The 21,072-nt window shown below is 42.2% G+C and overlaps 1 protein-coding gene across 5 annotated transcripts in view; it reads right to left on the reverse strand.

The window, feature by feature from the left end:
- NHSL1 (NHS like 1) overlaps positions 1-21,072 on the reverse strand; it is a 215,462-nt gene that overhangs the window by 100,938 nt on the left and 93,452 nt on the right. The window contains exon 1 of one of the 5 annotated variants that reach the window (XM_036316586.1): positions 684-797. The exons of the other annotated variants lie outside the window; for them this stretch is intronic. Within the exon in view, the coding sequence (XP_036172479.1) occupies positions 684-699 (16 nt within the window). The 5' untranslated portion in view covers positions 700-797. Of the gene's footprint in view, positions 1-683; positions 798-21,072 lie in introns of those variants that run through there. 5 annotated transcript variants of the gene reach the window in all.

A 21,072-nucleotide genomic window follows, 5' to 3' on the forward strand; every position in this document is an offset into this window, starting at 1 on the left:
CCCCCATTCCAGCAATCTCATAGACAAACACACTCTCAAATGCCTAAATTAATTACATTCTGACAAGAGTTGGAAGAAAAACAGAATTGAAGAAAAAATAATTGCCTCAAAAGAGAAAATACTCCCCCCAAATCAGGAAATCACTACATGGACTCATATATTCAAGATGTTACAGTACTTGAGAAGTACTATCATCCATACGTAGCTAGAACAAGAACTGTGTCTGTAGTAAAATTAACGTCATTCCTGAATTCACACAAGAAAGCTTATAGCAATAGAACTGTTCACCCCTTCTAGTCATTCCTTCCCAGGGGCAACTCATCACACGAAAGTTCCCTGATAGGACTTACACTACCACTGTAAACTATTCCTACTTTTATTAAGTTTCCTTTAATTCTAAACTTTTAACCCCTTTTGTCTATGACAAAACATACACGAAACACACCCAAAAAGTTCTGGAGAACTATCTTTTCTGTCTAACAGAAAATTCCATCTCCCCAGCAGGAGGTCTTTCTTCCTGTTTGCAACAGAAAAAGAACAATGACTTTTTCGCTTTCATACTTCACAAAACTCCCTCGCACTTGGATTTCAATAGAACCAGCCATGTGATTTGGACTCTGGTGCTAAGTGACCATTTTTCTAACGAGACCGTCACCACCCACACGGACCCAGAGCCCCCTCACCTTTCAGGCAGAACATTGTGAAGCAGTCCCATGGAGGGGCTGTGCTCTGCGGCGAGCAGCCTGCAGTGCTAGGCACAGCTGTCTCCCAGCCCACCGCCCCAGCGCTCACTGCCAGAGCGCGGGGCAGCCGGCCAGCGCCTGCGATTACAGGAAGCCACTGCCCAATCCCCAGCTTTCTGGCTGAGCCGCTGACACCTCCCTATCTCTCAGGCGCTGTTTCACACCACAGAATCAGCCAGGATCATCTTGGAAAGTGAGGGGCACAGGGAGTAAGCAGTCGCGGTTCAGAGTCCAAGGGAGAACAATGCAAGGGCAAGTCCATTGGTCTGTCGATCACAGTTTCCATTGCAGCAGATGCAGCAGCTCATGTGATCAACAAGGCAAAACAGAAATCACTGGATTCTGTTTAACTGTTTGCTACTAATTATGACTATTCTTGGACTTCATTATTCCTTTGCTTACCCACACTCTAACTTTTTTACTTATATCAGACAACCCATACACTGGTCGATAGTTAGCACTAAACCTTAGAGGTGAAACCGCACACAGGTGCCTGGGTCTCCATTAATGGGTGAATGTAGGGGAATTGCTGGTAACATTTAGGGAGCACCATGAAGTGCTGACTATCGTTGCTATTATCACTACGGTTACTAAACTTGAGGGTAAGGGCAAAAATGTGCAGTGTGTTACACTTGTATAGCCCTGTGGTTTTTCAGATGAGGCAACAAAAATAAATATCCCTAAGTTGGCATCACAGCATGTGAATTTCTAACTCTACTGCAGCCACAATCAGATCATGACATTTCTCCCCTCCACTGGAAAGCTGCATTCACTCTGGTGAGTTAAGGGCTTTAATGTTTAAAGTTCTCATTTAAAAAAATGGCCAGCTAGCATCAGAGTCTACATCACTTTACTTATAAACTCTTTAACAAGGTTAAAAGGCAAGAGAAGGATTTTCTTTCCAGCTCTGAAGAGAAACGGTCTCCTAATGAGGCCTTGGGAGCACCCTGCTTGAAGGACAGTCTGACAGTGAGTGGCCTGCAGCCTCTGGAGTCCCCTGGTCACAGGAAGTGGCCATTGTTCCCAGGGCCAGTTGCTGTGTGCAGGTCTTCCTTTTGACTCCACAGGATGCAGGAAACTGACTCATAGAAACCATCTATCTGTCTGTCTGTGTCCTGGTGTGCTGGCTGCAGCCCTTGCTACATACTACGGATGCTCTATGGCTTTGGATTTGCACATAAGGTGCAGCATATCCTCGCTGGGTGTCTGCTCCTCACCTCCTAGTATCCCCAGCAGCACCTGGTTAATGTTTCCTACCATGAGGAAGTCATTGTCCTTGTTGCTATGATCGTAAAGAAATAGCAGAGACCCCGACCAGAGCTCACTGGGATGAAAAAAATCCTGCATGTGGAATGACAAACAGTGATATTAGCTCTTAGAACAGAGCTGGAAGGAAGCTTACAGCTCTTCTCACTTGGTAAACTGGTTCAGCGATGAGAGGATTTGCCCAACTAACCAGTGGCTACATCAAGATCAAAGTCAAATCACCTGACTCGGCTTTTTCCATCTCACCATGTGACCCTCCCACAGATGGCTGGACTCATATCTTGTCCTTGCCTGTCTTGAGTGGTCTTCTATGCAATGTAGGAATTACGAAGGTACTCCTGGAAGTATTCTTATGGGTTAGATATAACTTTTGAAATTGCACACAGAGAGAAACTTTACAATTTGGAGAGTTAAGAATTCTGAACATAGGTTAGTAGACAGGGTTTGGGTGGTTATATGCTCCTTATAGCACTCTATGAATACTCACAGTTAAACCTTTTAATATTGACAACTTTCTTGCTGGAAAGAACACCAAGTTGGAAAGTAAAGAGAATATGATTGCAGCTGCATCTGTAGCTTTATCTAGCTGGTTTCTATAAGCAGTTCATGACCTATAAATGTGGGGGCTAAATTAACTCATAAGATTCTATCCTTCTAGCCAACTCCATAAATTTTTTGCTTTGACACATACAGGCATTTATATTAATACTAATGGCCTGTTGCACGAAGATTCGTGCAATAGGCCTTCCTTCCCCTGGCTGCCGGCACTGGTTTTCCTCCGGCACCTGGGACCCAGGCCTTTGGTCCAGCCGCAGCAGCAAGGCTTGGCTTCTCAGCTCCGGCTGCTCCCAGCCCCTCCTCTTTTTTTTCCAGCTCCTCGAGTGGAGGCCAGGGCAGGCTGGAAGCATGGGTTGCCCCCAGGGACCCAGGCCCCCAGCCACTCCTTGAGCGGAGCCCAGGGCCAGCGGGAAGCTTGGCTTCCTCCGTCACCGGGAGCAACCCAAGCCTCCTGCTCGCTCCAGCTCCATGGCCGAGGCCATCTTCAGTCATTTCAGTCTTCACTCCGTGCCTGTGTATGCAAATTAACCACCATCTTTGTTGGGTTAATTTGCATAGTTGCTCTGATTGGCTGGTGGGTGTAGCGGAGTGACAGTGATGGTTAATTTGCATGTTTCTCTTTTATTAGTGTAGATAATATATGTGTTTTGTTAGTTGTATTATCTCAAGGAAAAAGAAAATTCTTGCCTTCTCATGGTTTAGTGCAGTGGTCGGCAAACTCATTAGTCAACAGAGCCAAATATCAACAGTACAACGATTGAAATTTCTTTTGAGAGCCAAATTTTTAAAACTTAAACTATATAGGTAGGTACATTGTTATTAATTTAATTAGGGTACTCCTAAGGCTTAGGAAGAGCCACACTCAAGGGGCCAAAGAGCCACATGTGGCTTGCAAGCCACAGTTTGCCGACCACGGGTTTAGTGCAAGAGGTAGGTGGGTGAATAAACAACTATACAATACACAACATTAATAATGATCAACAAAGCTTCTTGCCTATTACCATCTAACTAAGCTGCTCTTCCTAGCCAGATGAAAACATCCATAATTTAATGTAATAGGTTGAATAGTGTCCCCCAAAATTTCTGTCTACCCAGAACCTCAGGATCTGATCTTATTTGGCAATAGGGTCCTTGCAGATGAACTTAAGAATCAAGATGAGATGGTACTGGATTAGGACAGTGGTAAGGAAAATAAGAGTGTCCTTACACGAGACAGAAAAGGACCCACAGAGACAGAGAGAAGGCCGTGTGAAGATGGGAGCAAAGGTTGTACTTATGAGGCCACATGGCAAGGAACACCTGGAGCCACCAGCAGTGAGAGGAGGCCGGGAAGGATTCTCCCCTAGAGCCCTGGCAGCAAGTGTGGCCCTGCTGACACCTTGATTTCAGACTTCTGGCCTCATGAGAGAATGCGTTTCTGTTGGTTTAAGCCACCCATTTGTGGTGATTTGTTACAGCAGCCCCAGGAAACTAATCCATTTAGCAAGGTAACAATTATAGGAGAGGGGCATGATTTTTATTTCAATTCATGGTTACATGGGCTTAAAAACCTGTTTTTCCCATACCACTGAACTTACTGTGTCTATATTTTCAATGGAAAAAATAATCTTCCTATAACACTCATAATCAGCACAAATACCATCTTCTTTTACATTAGTGAAATTACAGGTTTCCCCCTCTGAAAATTTCACAGCATTAAACTCAAGCAATGGCAATAGGATAGGCTTTTACTAACATCAAATGTTAAGAGTACCATTTTTTAAAAATCCCTCATTTTCACTATCAAACAAGTGTGAATATGTTTGAAAAAACAAAACATGAAAAGGCACGCTATAATCATTTTTTTTCAAACTAGGAAGAAAAAGAATTTATCCATTCAAATTATTATTATCTGCCACTGCTGATCATTACTACTGAGTTTGAAAAGTAAATACCTAGGAAGCTGGGGAGAGGGCCCAGGATGATGAACGCTTGCAGAATTTACAGCCCTATGGGCAAGACAAAGGCCTTGTCTTTGCCAACCATGACCTTAGAGCAGCAACCACTTTTCTCCCTTGTAGGATTACAACATCCAGCATCATGTTAAAATTCAACATTATTATCTCAGCCAGAGGGAGTGGTAGCCACACAACCAACCAAAATATTTTAGATACTTATTGTCCTCCAAACCACTGCAGTATTATGAAATTTATGTGCTGAAATTTTTTTTGTTTCAATAAAATACTGGGAATATGGGTAAATTAGAAATTAATTTGCACAATGCATAGAACTGGTGAGTCTAAAGGGCTCAAAAGTCTACTTTGTTCCTAGCAAAACGCAAAAACACAAGAAAAATAGGCAAACCATACTTTCTCCCTGTGCATCCTGACTCTTCACAAAAGTCAGGCAAAGATGGAAAGAACCTTCTCCATACCCAGACAAGAATATGTTTCACATTAACTAGAAAAGGATTCCACACCAGGCAAGGCCTGCTTTCATATCTCTCTGTGTGCATCTCAGTGCTTTAAAAAGTCAGACACTAAAGACATATTCCCAATCACCACCTTCCATTTTCCCCTACACTGCAGGAGACTGAAGATGCTGAAACCCCCGATACTTTTAACATCAGAAGGGCCCTGACTGGTGTGGCTCAGTCGGCTGGGCGTAGTCCCATGTGCAACCAAAGGTCACAGGTTCAATCCGGTTAGGGCACATGCCCAGGTTTCAGGCTCCATCCCCAGTAGGGGGCGCAGGAGGCAGCTGATTGACGTTTGTCCCTCACATCAATATTTCTCTCTCCCTCTCCCTTCCTCTCTAAAATCAGTAATACTTTAAAAAATATTTTTAAAAAGAAAGAATAAAAAACAGAAGAACCAAGTTAAGCCAGTTCTCTGTCAAAGAAGCCACTCTGGCCCTGACTGGTTTGGCTCAGTGGATGGAGCGTCGGCCTGTGGACTCAAGGGTCCCAGGTTCGATTCTGGTCAAGGGCATGTGCCTTGGTTGTGGGCACATCCCCAGTGGGGGGTGTGCAGGAGGCAGCTGATCGGTGTTTCTAACTCTTTATCCCTCTCCCTTCCTCTCTGTAAAAAAATCAATAAAATATTTTTTAAAAAAAGAAAAAAAAAGAAGCCACTCTGTTGGCCAAGGCTAAATCTGAACATCTCACAAAAGTTTTAGAATATGCACTTCAGTTTTCTAAACTGTTCTAGAATACTTCAGTTTTTAGCAATATTCTGAATTTCTCAGAAAAGAGAATTACTGTCTAGGTTTTTCCATATATATTTTTGCTACTACAGAGAAAGACAGAAAAAAAATTAGCATTACAACTTCACATTGGCTAACTGCACGTTTTCCCTGGTGACTGGTCCTGGTTCTAGTGCCCCCATCTGGCCACCTCTGTGGGCAACACTGGTTCATCACAGGGAATCCTGGAACACAGGTCTTTGTTCTAGACACTTCCTCCTCCTGTTGTCATCTCACCCTGCATCCTGTTTAATTTTTCTGCACTCTGAACCCAAGGGCGACCTCAACCTCTTCGCAGTCACTTTCCTCTTAGGAGAGGTCTGAATCTGGCTTGTTAAAGGAACAGGTTATTGTATGCTGGACACAAACCAGCTACAGAGCTCCAAGGCACCAGCAAATATTTCTCTGGGGTTCTCCAATGGCTTCTGGCCTTAGGTTTCTTCATTCATGTCACTATATGTCCTCCCAGAATCAAAGGAGTTCTGCACTAATTGGCCATTTTAAAATATGCGCTCCTGAGCCCATTCTTAAGCCCATTTCCTCCCCTCCCCTCCCCCTCCTTCCTTCACAACCAAGTCTGAATTTCTTGACATCACAACCAAGAAAGCAGCCCGCGTTTGATCCCTTACCAAGAAATTGTCTCTTATCACATCCAAGGCAGCCTAGTTCTCCCAATATCTAAATGAGTTGATTTTTTTGATTTTTTTTATAAATATATTTTATTGATTTTTTACAGAGAGAAAGGGAGAGGGATAGAGAATTAGAAACATCCATGAGAGAGAAACATCGATCAGCTGCCTCCTGCACACTCCCCACTGGGTATGTGCCCGCAACCAAGGTACATGCCCTTGGCCGGAATCGAACCTGGGACCCTTGAGTCCACAAGCCGACGCTCTATCCACTGAGCCAAACTGGTTAGGGCGATTTTTTTTTTTTTTCTTTTTAAGAACCTTCGAATTCCTCTGGTTCCACTTTCCCAGGGAATGTCAAGATGAGTTTCCAACTTGACCTGAGCTCTTAGCTTAGATAACCTCACAGACTCTTTTGCTGTCCGCTGGGCTCCAGAGCTCCACCCCTGTGCTTAGGACCCCAGTCCACCACATAAGCAGCAGCAGCAGGAAGGAGTCTTTACTCTGCAACCTTGCTCCACTCATCCCACCCTGATGTAGCTTCAGGTCGTGCCTGTGGCTGAGAGGTTTCTTCTAGCTATAATACTCCTTTATACCTTTGTAGCAGTTAATTTTTTCTTTCCAAGTCTAACCTCTTAATCTACCTTTATACATTCTACATCTTTCCCAAAGAGTTCCAATTGCTCCATTCTCTCCCTTAAGGAAAAAAAAGAAATCATGATTCTAGCTTATGTGAAAAACACAAGGTCAAGATGAATCCCAAAGTCCCCATTGAGCAATAAAGGCCCTTCTGGGCTTGGACTCAGTTCTTTTCCCAACATTTTCTGGCCAAGTCTCCCATTAAGTGGCCTTGGGAGGCTCTGCGCCACATTCCATGTGGTCTTACACCTCCACTGTCCTTGCTCAAGCATCATTCCCTTTGTCTGGAATGCAGGCTCCACCCCACTTTTTACTTCTCTTAAGCCTCCTCTGACCACTCCTCTCCCCCAGCAGAATCAATCCCTCCTTGCACTATGTCATCATGGTTCTTTTTTTTTTTTTTTTAAATCTTCACCTGAGGATATTTTTTCCATTAAATTTTTTAGAGGGGAAGAAGAAGAGGGGGAGAGAGAGAATATCGATTGGTTGCCTCCCGTTTGTACCCCAACCAAGGCCAGGGATTGAGCCTGCAACCAAGGTATGTGCCCTTGATTGGGAATCGAACCTGCAACCCTTAGGTCGGTGGGCCAATACTCTAACCACTGTGCCAAATAGGCTGGGGCACCATGGTTCTTTATTTATGCAGCTATCATAGTGTCACAATTCCATCTGCCTGCCTAAAATGAGAGTTCCGCAAAGTAGGAACTTGCTCATTCACACTTAACCTCCAATGCCCTGTGAGGTGCCTGGAACATAATATATGATCACTGTTCTCAGCATAAGCCAGAATTATTATCACTTTAATATTTAATCCAATAGCAAAAAATTAGAAGAATATGTATAAAATCTGGATGAAGATATCTATCTAATACCATAATGATTCCTGGGAAGAGTCACAAAAATATTTAACATATTCCTTAAAATTAAATAGATACTATTTTTTCCTACATAAAACTGTACTTATTGAAACTCATTATTGAATAATAGTTACTGATCATTAAAAGTTAAACTTATGATGGAATATTTATAAATCATAATTTCTTTAGAGATTAATAATCTATCACAATATATAAATATCAAATCATTACGTTGTATATCTGAAACTAATATAATGTTATATGTCAATTATTTCTCAATAAAAATACATTATTTAAAAGATCCATAGTCTAAAGAGGCCTCATTTTCAAACCCATACACACAGATAGCATTTTCTCTTAAGGCAAGTTCGCTACAGTAAACTCAGAAAGCAGTTTTCCTGCTCTCATTCAGCCTAAATTAAATGTTTGAAGGATGATGGACATGGAGAGGAAAAAAGAATTTTTCTGGAAATATCATGTAAGAATGTTGAAGTCAGTGTGTCCAGCTGGAGGGAGGATACAAATAATGTCATAATAATGACCCTCAATCCCCTTTAGTGGCTTTGTTTTTCCCTTATAAAACCTCTAGAGTCTAATTTAATTCTCTTAAAGCTCTGCCATTTTCTGTAGACCTAATAAATATGTGTTATATTTTGGAGAGTCCAAGTTAAAGCACATAAAAATAACCTCATTCTGATTACTATTTTAACAACATTGAGTGTTCTAATTCTTGGAATGATAAATATGTACACTCATTTAGGTCTTGTATAATTTCCTTTTGTAATGTGTTGTAGTTGTCACATTGTTCATTGAATTTATTCCTAAGTATTTCTGTGTGTGAATGGAGTCACTCTCCAAATTTCATTTTCTAATTATTTGGTGTTAGTATAGAGAAATACAATTGATTTTTGTATGCTTGTCTTATACCCTGCACCCCTGCAATATTCACTTATTAGTCTAGTAGCTTTTGGGGGGATTACCTAAAGTTTTCAAAATGCACCACTGTGGTCAGTGAATAAAGAAAGTTTTACATATAAAAAAACCCAAAAAACCCTCTTATCCTTTTATGCTATATATTTCATCACTGTGCTCCTTGAGGAATCAACTCCTAAAATACCATATTAATGACAATCCTTCCCCAACAAAACACAACTAACCTAAAATAAAGAGGCTATTTGCATCATTTTTTCCTAAACATCTGAGTACTCTAAGGAAGTTAAAACAATAACCAACCTTCAACTATGGAAACAGGTGCAACTCTCCTGCCCACACAATCCCCATCCTAATCATTCTAAAGAGAAATCAGCCTACAGATCAGAATTATTCAAGATCACGAGGCAGCCAACCAGGAGCAACACAAGTTCTGCCACCCTTACGTGTTAAGAAAACATCAGCTCATAACCAGAGAGTAACTGAACTATAATTACTGTGAATCATCAAGCAAAAACATAAAAGTTAAAAGGAAGACATACAGTAAGTGCCCAGCCTCCGGTTAACTTTTTATTATTCTGATACTTGACCTAAAATTTATAAATTTAAAATATTTCATTTTTAAGCCAACTCTATATTTGAAAAACCCAAAGCTCTGTAAAGACCTGGAGAATTTCCATAACAAGGTAGTTTATTTCTGAAATCACCACATTCTCCAACTTCTGACCCACTTCAGCCTTGGCGACAACGGTGAAAGGAAGGAGCTAATCATTTCCCTTTCAACTGCCAAGTCTTCTCTCTGAGCAGCCAGGCAGCTCGAAACTGCCCAGGAATAGCGAGTTATTTCAGAACCCATAGGATTTACGACAATAATGGTTTGAGGAAACCACAGCATTTAGGTTCATTCAGTCTTGTTCCCTGTGCTTAGCAGTTTAAAAATAAGCAAGAAAATGATTCTTCAATTTGGCAGACCAATTCCAGGGAGGCGTCCTGCCACAATGCATGATAATCACAGAGTTACAAGGTCCACAGAGGACAGCTTTCCACAGAAACAGCTCTTTTCTGATCCTCCTCTGATCGCCAAACTGACCTGAGCCTTTTTTTGTTTTTGTTTTATCTCTTCTTCTCTTCTACCTTCCTTCCCTCCCCCCTTCCCCCCCCCCCTCACACACACACACACACACACACTCTTGCTTAAGATCAGTAAGTTAAGTCTAATAGAAGTCTGCAATTCTTCTTGATGATAATGGCTGGCATTTTTGTTCCATTTTTATTTAATGCATCTCTGAAAATTCAGCTATTAATGATAATAATTCTACAACCCCTCAAAAGGGCAAAAAAAAAAAAAAAGAAAGCTACATGTCAAAAACAGTAATACTAAGTTTAAAGTTTGAGAATGCACTTATTTCTTCGGAGGCAGGTGTGCTTTTGACAGCTCTATTAAGTTATTTCACGGTCTCTAAGGATTCCAGTTCACACAAAGGAAAGGCTGCAGCCTGGGGCCCTTGGGGTTTTTGTTTGTTTTTTGGGGGAGGTTTTGTTTTTTGGTTTTTTTTTTCATTCAATTCTTTGAAAGCTGAATAAATTTTGCTTTTGTGAGTGGAATCAAAGTTATACCAGAGAGCCTGTTTCCAGGGTTGATGGCCCTCTTTGCCTCTGCTCTCATTAGTACGTTGCCTGTCTTGGGCACATCTATTTAGAAAACTTCTGTGTGATACAGAGTGAATGAAAAGCTTCCCAAACCTGCTCTGAAAGGTCAACAAAGGAATGTGTCACTTGACCTTCACAGGGCAGTCAGGAATGTCAGAATTAAAGAAACTAACAGAAAGGGGCACAACCTCAATACTATTTAGGAGAGGGGAAAGGAATGCCAGGGCACAGCCTCACTGGGCCACGGTGGGTTCTGGGTCTTAAGCAAGCTAACTGGCCTCCCTGGACCCCCGCTTCATCGGTCACAGACATCAGACAGGGCTATCTCTGAGGTGCCTTCCAGCCCCAATAAGTTAGCCTTGTTTTGTTAAGGTAACTCCACTTGGATCCCTTCACAGCGCCAATTTGGGGGCTATATGCAAATATTTACTCAAATGCTCTCAAATGACACCAGGAGAGAAAAATATGTGGTCATTGCTTCAATAAACCCTCTGTCTAAATAACAGCGACAGCTGGTTTCTCTGATCAGGTATACACAAAATAGTCAGAATTCTCTGAAATTCTGCTTCATCTGGAAAGAAAGACATCTTTACAACTGTCATCATCTCTGAGATTTTATATTCAAAGCACACAGTAAATGCTGGGCACCAAAAGCTTTGGGTATCAGGAGTGAGCATCTTCTATCAATTCTCTAATGTTTGGAGAATAAGAGAAAAGGCAACAGTGCTTTTTGAAATTTTTGTGCTTTTCTCTGCACCTCAATTCTTGAATCACACAAAAACGATTTTATTTTAATCTCTACTTTCAATTTATTCAAATTGCATACACACATTTTTGCATCTCCCCTGTCTGTAAATCAAAGTATTCACTGAGCAACTACTGTAGGCCTATGATACAAAATGGAAACTGTGGCATTTCAACACCGACTACTAAAAGATCATGCTAATTCTGAATTTCGGGATATGGTAGTTTATTAAGAAACTCGCAAAAAAGGCAGAGTCCAATCAGCTTTTCAGTCACGTTTTATACCATTCCCATTTGTGTTCAGGAGGACCAAATGTCATTTAAAGTGATTGGCCAAGAATATTTAGTGGAGTAGAGTTGGTTTCAGATAATGTTAATTATTCAGAGAAACATGTCTTGTCTTCACAATTTTTTTACTTTTCTATAAGCAGATAATGTGAAGAAAGATACGAAATTGAAGGTACAAGGAGATTTCACCCATAGGAAAAACAAGAAAATATATGTGGTGGCCAAACATCAGATAGAGAGAAGAGAAGGGAGGGAGAGGAGAGAGAATGAGAACTTAACAAGTTATTAGAGAAAGTGAGTAATGGTGTTACAAAGCTTAAAAGCTATACTTGCTTATTTAGTGAAACAACGCAGTAATCCCACTCGAAAACTCAATGTTACAGAAGTGTTTAAAAGTTAACGTTTACAAAAAGGACTGGGATGCCCAAATATAGTCACAATTCCACACATTAATGCAAACATGTCCTTCATTCAACTGTACTAAAAAGAGAAGCCAACAGAGGATAGAAGTGTAAAAAAAATACTTACACACAGTACAGTAACATCCCGTCTATCGAGAGATCACTTTTCTGACAAGCTCACCCACTCAAAATACAGTCAAAAGATCAAAATGATTAGATAGCATCTCTCCCAGGGCTGTGGCTCAGGTCAACACTGCTGTAATAAAGTGGATTGCCCAGAGCCTCCACACAAGGTAACAAACTAGAAACACCAAACCAGAGAGTGGTGGGGACAAGAGGCAGGCATGGCTGCACGGTGGGGTAAGAGAAAGCTCTGCCTACAGCACACGTGGAATAAGAGACATGCAGTGGAGACCCACTTCACACCGCAGCAAGAATCCTTGCAGACCTCCAGAGCCACCAGGGCAAGACTGGGTTATTACAAGGTTCAACGACTATTCATGGTGACACCAAGGCATCAGAAGCAGGTTTAATTGTGCTCTGTGGATTGAGCAGAGATGCTGCCCCACATCACATCGAGAGTTTGGGACTAAGTCACAAAAAGTAGATTCAAGTCCAGTCTGTGGCATTACCATCCATATGGCCGTAGGCAAGTCACTTCATCTTTCAGACTGCTTTCTCACCACAAAAAGGGCCATGCCACCTGTCCTACCCATTTCACAGGACTGTCACAGCAATGAAATGAGACCAACCAGGTGTGACTGCGGAGTAAACCAAGACCTGCAATCAAGATTCTATCTGCAGAGTACACTTTAGAAAAATGTCTTTTATTTAAAAAAAATGTATTTTGAAATTTTTTTAAATTCTGAAAGATGAATGAGGCAAACTTCTGTTATATGGAAACTAGAGGCCCAGTGAACGGATTTGTGCACGGGTGGGGTCCCTTGGCCTGGCCTGCAGGGATCGGGACGAAACTGGCAGTCTGACATCCCCAGAGGGGTCCCGGAATGTGAGAGGACACTCTGCAAAGTTGCTGTCGCTCGGCAGCTCCTGCATTGAGCATCTTCCCCCTGGTGGTCAGTGCACGTCATAGCTACCGGCCAGTCGGCTGGTCGCTTAGGCTTTTATATATATATAGATGCAAATAAATAAAAGGCATATTCTTCTAACATTTTATATAAGCTAACATGTCGTCCCATATGACTGAAATTTAGAAACGTATCTCGAACTAATCATCACTTTTTTATAACAGCTTTGTTTCAAAGAAAGTGCACCTTTTCTCCCAGTTCAGACAGGCTCTCTGATTCAGAGAGGCCACGATCCAACAATTTGAAGGTAAAGTTAAATGGAATGAACTTTTCAAGGAATTTTCCCCCATGGGGAATGGACAATAGGTCAGTAGGCAGAATGACAGAGGCATCTCCAGAAGAAGGCAGAAATTCGACAGGCATTGCTATTCACGAGCTTTCCCTTGGGTGGGTGAGCAGGTGCTAGCAGTCCTCCGAGTGCATTAGCAAGGCTCCGTGCCACCGTGCTCCAGCAGGGACACGGTGCGTGCTGGGACTCCTCCGTCCTGCTGCCAATTTCCCAGCATTTCCCTTCGTTCATCGACACAGTCCTGGGCTTGGAGCACATAGGGAGGCCTAGATATGGACCGACGTAGTGCATGCATGCTCAGGCGCTTGTTGTCCTTACTCCGTTCTCAGACCAGACGAGTTTCTGAGATGCACCCCTGACCCGCACTGCATCTCGAGATACTACTTCTGGTGTGTGGGGCCCTTCCACACATTGATGTGACAGTGGACTGTCCACAGAAACACCATCAGTCTGTGACTTGTAGACACTGTGCAGGAGCCACCTGGACTCCGCACAGTAAAACCCTACAAAAGAAGTGAGGGCCACAGAAAGCACCACTTGCCAAGCGAAGGCAGTGACCTAACTTTCGTAGGTCAGGACTGACATTTTTCTGTCTAATAAAGTAAGACAATAAAACAGGAGAGAAAATTGCAAGTATCACACGTGGACATGCAGTAAAGGTAAGCATTTTCACAAAGCTTTTGTTTCGTTTTATATACAGCAGGTCCTCGGAAACCTCGTTTCATTCAGTCTCATTTCGTGATAAAGGGGATGAGAAAAGATAAAAATCGATTCCAGGTCAGGACGACTGTGCGAAGTTTGCGTGTTCTCCCATGTCTGTGTGGGTTTTCTCCAGTCTCCAGTCTCCTCCCACATCCCAGTACTGTCATAGGAGGTGAACTGGAGTGTGCACATTACCCCAGTCTAAGCGAGTGGGTGTGGGTGCCCCTCTGATGGAAGGGCATTCTGACCAGCGTGGGTGCCCACCATGCTCCCTGAACTGTCGGACTGGCCACCATGACCCTGACTGGGAATCAGTGGGTTGGAAAATTATTCTCTTCCTTGTTTTTACCCATATTTCTTAACTGTATGTAGTGCTCACATTTATTTCAATGTTTAATATTAGAAGAGGTTTGGGTCTTTATTTAGAAGTTTGGTGATGTATTTTTGTGACCAGAAATGTTGCCGTTGCTACTTAACTCTTCTTTATATTAATTAGCCTGTTACAATTGGTTTCCTTACAATTCGTTTCATTTAGTGTCGCAGTTTCCAAGAATCTACCAACAACATTAAATGAGTACTTACTGTATATGCATATGTGTATATATGTATATGTATAAGTGTGTGTGTGTATGCATGCAATGGGTGGCTAGGAACAAATGTAATATATGATTACTCTGGATACAGGCACACTTTCCAAAGTCACTGAGTTAACCCAAATACAATTAAACTTCTTGGACACTGTAAACCCCCAAACATTCACACCACAGATCCACTCTAAAAGACGCTTTCTCCCATTCCAAAGAAGCCTTTGTTGTAGAGAAACCTAACTCAATTTTCTTAGAAACTAGAGGAAAATTTACTAATTCCATTTTTGTTCAAATCTTTATTAGTTAGAGTGAAACATAACCTTCAAAAGTCAGTTACATAACTTTCCTCTGGTTACAATGACATAAGAACAGGGGTAACTGGATCAACTAACACCTGTCCCAATGTGTAGGCTGTAAACCAAGGTCTGATGAGCCAAAGGAATGTTGCCCAAGAGGAAGCCCAACCTCTCCAGCTCCATGAAGCATCAGCTGTACACAAGCACAACCCACATGCAACAAGGTGTCTCCAAGACTGCTTATAGAGCAAACCGAACTGGGATCCTCAGAGCACAACCCCATGCAGGCATTCAGACCTACGGACAAAAAAACTGGGCCTGGAAAGCTAGCAAGGAAAACAAGTACTTGAACGATCTTGTTATGGTAGAAATAGAGTGTGTTGATTAACTCTGCAACAAAACAACTTTTTTTAATCCTCACCCGAGGATGGTTTTTAATTAATTTTACAGAGAGGAAGGGAGAGAGAGAGAGAGGGCAGTGGGAGGGACAGAGAAAGAGAGAGAGAGAGATCGTCCAACCGGGGATCGAACCCGCAGCCTTTTGGTGTATGGGACAATGCTTCAACCAACTGAGCCACACCAGCCAGGGCTGCAATAAAACTACTTTAAAGTAAAAATCAAAGTTCTTTTTCCAGGAAGTCAAAGCACTTTTTTTACGAAAAAAATATGTAAATAAATAACTACTGGTCAGGATGACCGCAGCAGCCACGCCAAGCACTAGCCACAACCACCCACGAAGGAAAGCTCACAAGCTGTCTTTTGTATGCTTTGTAAAAGAATCCCAAACCAATCCAGACTGAAGCAATACACACCTGTTCAGGTAAGAACTCTGGTTTATCTCCAAATGTAATCCAGAAACACCAGATACCCAGTTTCTACCTGAGCTGCGGCGTTTAGAATTACAAAGTGAAAGAGAGCCTTTGGGAATAGAAGAGAGGGAACTGCACCAACAATCAAATAAATTTATTCTCACTTTCTCTTTTAAAGTTTACTCAAAAGACAAAAACGAAGTGATACAGTTTATTGAAGTCTCAGCTGCTTGTGGCAAATGGGCTTTTCTTAGAGAAAGATAAATATATATGGAACCCAAATCTGACAATTTACATGCACCACTAACATTATTTTAACCAGTTAATAAATTCGTTCTTATCCTTGTCCCTTGCCTTTTCCAACCATGTACAGACACTTTATTTACCTATGTCCTAAAAAAACAACAGACCTAACTTATTACAAGTGCACAATTAGTTGTGCAAGCAGCATATGCAGACTCCGAGGAGATGCCATCGCTTTATTGACGTAGGGGACAGGATCAGAAAACGGTTAGCAAAGGGAAGGCCGAGTGGAGAGGTATGGAGATGCATGGTTTCTTCTCCCCTCAGAGCTTATCCCCTCCTCTGCCTCCAGTCAACTGCCACCTCCTTCCATTATCTTCCATTCATTACTGCCTTTAGCGAAGCCTTTTTCTAAAACAGGAGGCCGGGAGAGTGGCAGGGCAGGCACTCTCCATGCCATCCCCTTAATGAGTGCCTGCCCTAGGGAAGGCTCCCAGTGACAGGTCACTCCAGGTCACGCCCATCCAAGCCCTCTGCACCTTGCTCAGCCAGAGGCTGCTCCTCAGGTGGCTTCCCCGAGTGCTGCTTTATAGACAGTCTACTAAACATTAGGCGTTCTCGGAACACAAGGCCCTACCACACCCACCCGGATCCTGGGAATGAATCTAGCAAAGGGTGGCACTGGTGGGGGGAGCAACAACTGGGAGCCCCAGCTGACAACACCCCGTCCCTCCCCAGGGAGATAGTATCAGACAACGGCTCGGCTAGACGAGCACTCACCATGCACCCTACGTGTTTAAATAGCCAAAACAGGATGCTTCCAGCACAGTGATGGGCTCTAGCAAGAACTAAGTAAATAATTGCTGGTGATTAGTCAGTCATCAAATGTCAGCCATAAATGACAGAGACCACCGCGTGATGCTGCATTTGAAGGTACAGAGAAGAGGTTCTGTAAGAGCTGAGGAGGGGCAAGTGATAGAGACAACACTGCAACCAGTTTACAGCTCCCCCAGCCTCACACAGCACATCTCGTATATGAACACTATGCATGATGATTGTAAATCAAACCGAACTGGGATCCAATCACATTTATTAAGACAGCGATCACCATAAATAGCATCTTTAATTAGGAAGACTAGAAATTCAAGGTGAAGGCTACCCACATTTCAGAAAGCTAGGAGAAACATAACTATACCTTTGAAAATGACAGATGCTGTTGCTACAAGAACAAATAATTATTAAAACCTGTGGTTCCCCTTAATAAAGATAGCCTAACATGAAAATCTGTTATAAAAACTTCGTAACTGCCTTTCCTTAGGTGCCTATATAATCACTTCACCCAGCACTTGTCTCTTCTCAGCATCGACAGCCCCGTCCAGGTTCCCGTCCCTGGAGCTCCAATCCATGCTGCAAGCCCTAACCAGAGCGGTTTTCCTTCAGCATCACCCTGACCGTGTTCACACTGCAAATACTTACTTCCTCTCTGCAAAGCGCAAGACGCTGGATAAAACTCAGGCTTGATATCAAAAACACTGAAGTGAGGCAAGGCATGAAGCACACACCCAAACAGTCTCAAACCAGAGCATTTGCCCTTAAACCAGGAAGTTGCTGTATCCAAGACTCTAGAATGTTCTCAGTACTTTCCATGTCATTCCTCTTCTTCTTCTTCTTAAAAATATATTTTTATTGATTTCAGAGAGGAAGGGAGAAGGAGAGATAGAAACATCAATGATGAGAGAATCATTGATTGACTGCCTATAGCACACCCCATACCGGGGATCTAACCCGCCTGGCATGTGCCCTGACGGGAATTTGAACCATGACCTCCTGGTTCATAGGTCGATGTTCAACCACTGAGCCACACCGGCCAGGTTCATTACTCTGCTTGAAGCATTATACTGAGTTCCCTGTCTCATCCTATCTAAGTTTGCCCAGTTTTTCGTTCTCCCTGATGATCTAACCCTTCCTTGCTTATCAAACCAGCTATTACTTTTATTGAATAATTGTGGTATCCAGATATTTATTAAATGAGTTAATTCATGTAATGTGTTATTAATAGTGGCTAGCCATGGCAAGTACTCATTAAGTGTTAGTTATTTTTAGTATTTATGGGTGGGTTGACAGAATTAGACATGACTTTCAGTTTGGTATTTTAATAATTTCAGGATTTCACATAAAAACTGAGGTAGAAACTATGTAAAGGAAGTGATAGCTTCCACCTGGGTTGCCTATTTCTATACTGAAAATTCTACAGAACAGTGTATGCTCTACTAGGATAAAGATACCGTGACTCCACTGACTTTGATGGTGACGAGACGGCCATCCCCACAGACAGTCCCATTACATGCAACCAGATCCAATTTGTAGGCTGATAATCTACAGGACATATTCTCACTTATTCAATAATAAGCTGTACCTGCTACCCATATGTATGATGAATAACTATTATCCCATTCTACAGAAATTAAAACTAGAGCTTAAATAGATTTATGCGATTTCTTACAAGTCACACAGTTAGCAAGTGACAGAAGTAAAACACCCAGATTTCCTGACCTAGTGCTCACTGCATCACTCGATCTCTCTTTCAACTAAAATTTGTTGAACACCTACTTTGTATGGGCCAGGCTTGGAAGAACATCGGTTACTGAAAAACACCAAAAAAAACCTCTCCTATCTTAGAGGTGAAATTCTAGTTTGAGGAGACAGGCAGTACCAAAATAAATACATAATGTATATAGTATATTCAGTACATACTATGTGTAATATAGTGCTTTGGAGAAGAATAGAAATAGGGATAGGAAGGTCAGGGTGAGGAAAAGGTGTGACAGTTTTAAATAGGGTCACTGAGATGACTTCTGAGCAAAGATCTGAAAGAAGTGAGACAGGGAGGGAACCATGTGCACAGCTGGGATTCCAGTACAGGGAAGGTCAAGTTGCTGAGCATGTTCCAAAAACAGCAAGGAGACTTAGAGGGCAGTGAGGGGAAAGCAAAGGTGATGAAGTTAGGGACGCAGTGGGTGACGAGGCAGATCAGGTAGGGCCTTGTAGGACCTGGTACTGACGTTAGTATTTAAGCTGCGAAGGAAAGCAGTGAAGGGTTTTAAGCAGTGAAGTTGCACAACATGATTTATGTTGGATATTTGACAGGGTCACTGAGGCTCCTGTGTGAAGCTCAGCCTATCTTGTGGTGGGGGTGGGGTGGGGTGGAGTGGGGGAGAGCAAAGGCGAAAGCAGGGAAACAGGTTAAAGGTGAAAGCCAGGGAAACGGGTCAAGAAAAGGCTGCAGTAGCACTGAGCTGGCCTCCCTATCAGGCATAGCATCATCTCCCATTCCTCCTCTCTGTTCATTAGTCACCTTTACTAATGGTCAAAACAGTCAAGATCAAACATTTCTACAAAGTACTTGGGGCATGTTCAGCTTGAGTGGAGCAACAGGTAACAGCAGCCTGCCACTAAAATTATGTGCCCACAAACTCTCTTTTGATGCACTCAAAAAAGTTCAGAGTTGCAAGCACTTGTAAGGTTACATTCATCAGTATAACTGACAAAGTAAGCACACGGTGCAAATTCAGAGAGTATTGGATTGGCCCATTGGCCTGTGCAAACAGCACTATTAACAGTGTCGCAAAGGAGCGAGGTCCACCCAGTCAACAACCATTTATTGACAACTTAGCCTGGGGGATAAAAAAGACACATAAGACTTGGTCTCTGTCCTGAAAGAGGTCACAGTCCAGCTAAGGATACAGACAAATAAACAAAAAGTAGAATCCAGTGTAAGAGAAAGGCAATGACTGAGGTATGTAGAAGGTAGAGAAATAACATAGAGAAGGGAGTATCAGCTTGGCCCTTAGAGGATCGGGCTTCACAGAACTTTAAAGAGAGTCTAGAAGGTTAAGCAGAAGTCAACAGGCAGAGGAGGGGACTGGAGCACCCTGTCATGGGGAATTAGAAAGGTAGGGGGTGGGAAATGGAAAGTTCTGGAGTTGTAACGGTCCAGCATTGATCCATCTGTCATTTCTAGAGGTAAACAGGGCAGGGGACAGGACAGGTGGAGCAGGGTTGCGTGCTATGGCAAGTGATACGGGCTCCACTCTGCAGGCAATGGGGAGCCACAGAGAGTGACCCGATCCTAGTGTTTGTATGTTAGGAGGATTGCTCTGATTGCCTGCGGACTCAGGGATGGCTCAAAGGAGGACAAGAGTGGAGATAACAAGAAAGAGACCACTCAGAGGGCAGGTAAAGCTGGCAGGGCCTGAGCTACATACAGTCCAGACGGACAAGCCTTGTGCACACAGGCCTCAAGGAGAGGAAACTGACAAGTGAAGAATTTCACAGAAAATAGTGTAGTTTAAAAAACTTTAATTCGGGAGAAAAAGTTAGTTAAACCAAAAACCCTTGAAATTACATGGAAATATAACACATAACAACTGCAAGAGACTTTACAAAAAGCAACCCTGATTAATATGCAGGGTATATTTGAATTATTTTTTAAAATAATTGTTTGAAAAGAACAATTTAAAAAATGTTTTCAAAACCCAGTAAAGCCATTTCAATAGGAAAGAACACAGGCTATTCACTTCCAAAACTAAGCTCTGACAATAAGTTACTTCTTTTATCACTCTAAGACAGCAACCTTTCAACCTTCTTCAGCTCATGGCACACTCACTGATTACTAAAAGTCTGTGGAACACCAAAAAATATGTTATATTTTTTGCCGGTCTGACAAAAAATTAGTAATTTTGATTCATTCACACCAGACAGGTGTTGTTGTGTTGGCTGTTCTCAATTCTTTATTTGACAACCTCAGGGAAAAGAGGTCAGTGCCCCTGACTAAACAGCCAGGTATTGCATGTTTTAAAAATCCTTGCAGCACACCAGTTGAAAATCACTGTTCTAAGATATTTCTAGTAAGCTAAGTATGTCTAATTCTCTAAATAAATCCACAAACTTTTTAAAATACGTAAATAATGGGTAATACATAAAACATCATTTCAATAGAACTTCATCAATTTAATAAAAAAATGAAATCAATTTTGCAGCAAAATAAGAAAGTAAGACAACAGGGACTCCCAGTCTCAAAAGAAAAAATAATCAGAGGTGAAAAAAGGGCAGTTTCAATGAACCAGATAAA

Source organism: Myotis myotis, unplaced genomic scaffold, assembly GCF_014108235.1.
Source record: "Myotis myotis isolate mMyoMyo1 unplaced genomic scaffold, mMyoMyo1.p scaffold_m19_p_7, whole genome shotgun sequence".
Classification (NCBI taxonomy): domain Eukaryota; kingdom Metazoa; phylum Chordata; class Mammalia; order Chiroptera; family Vespertilionidae; genus Myotis; species Myotis myotis.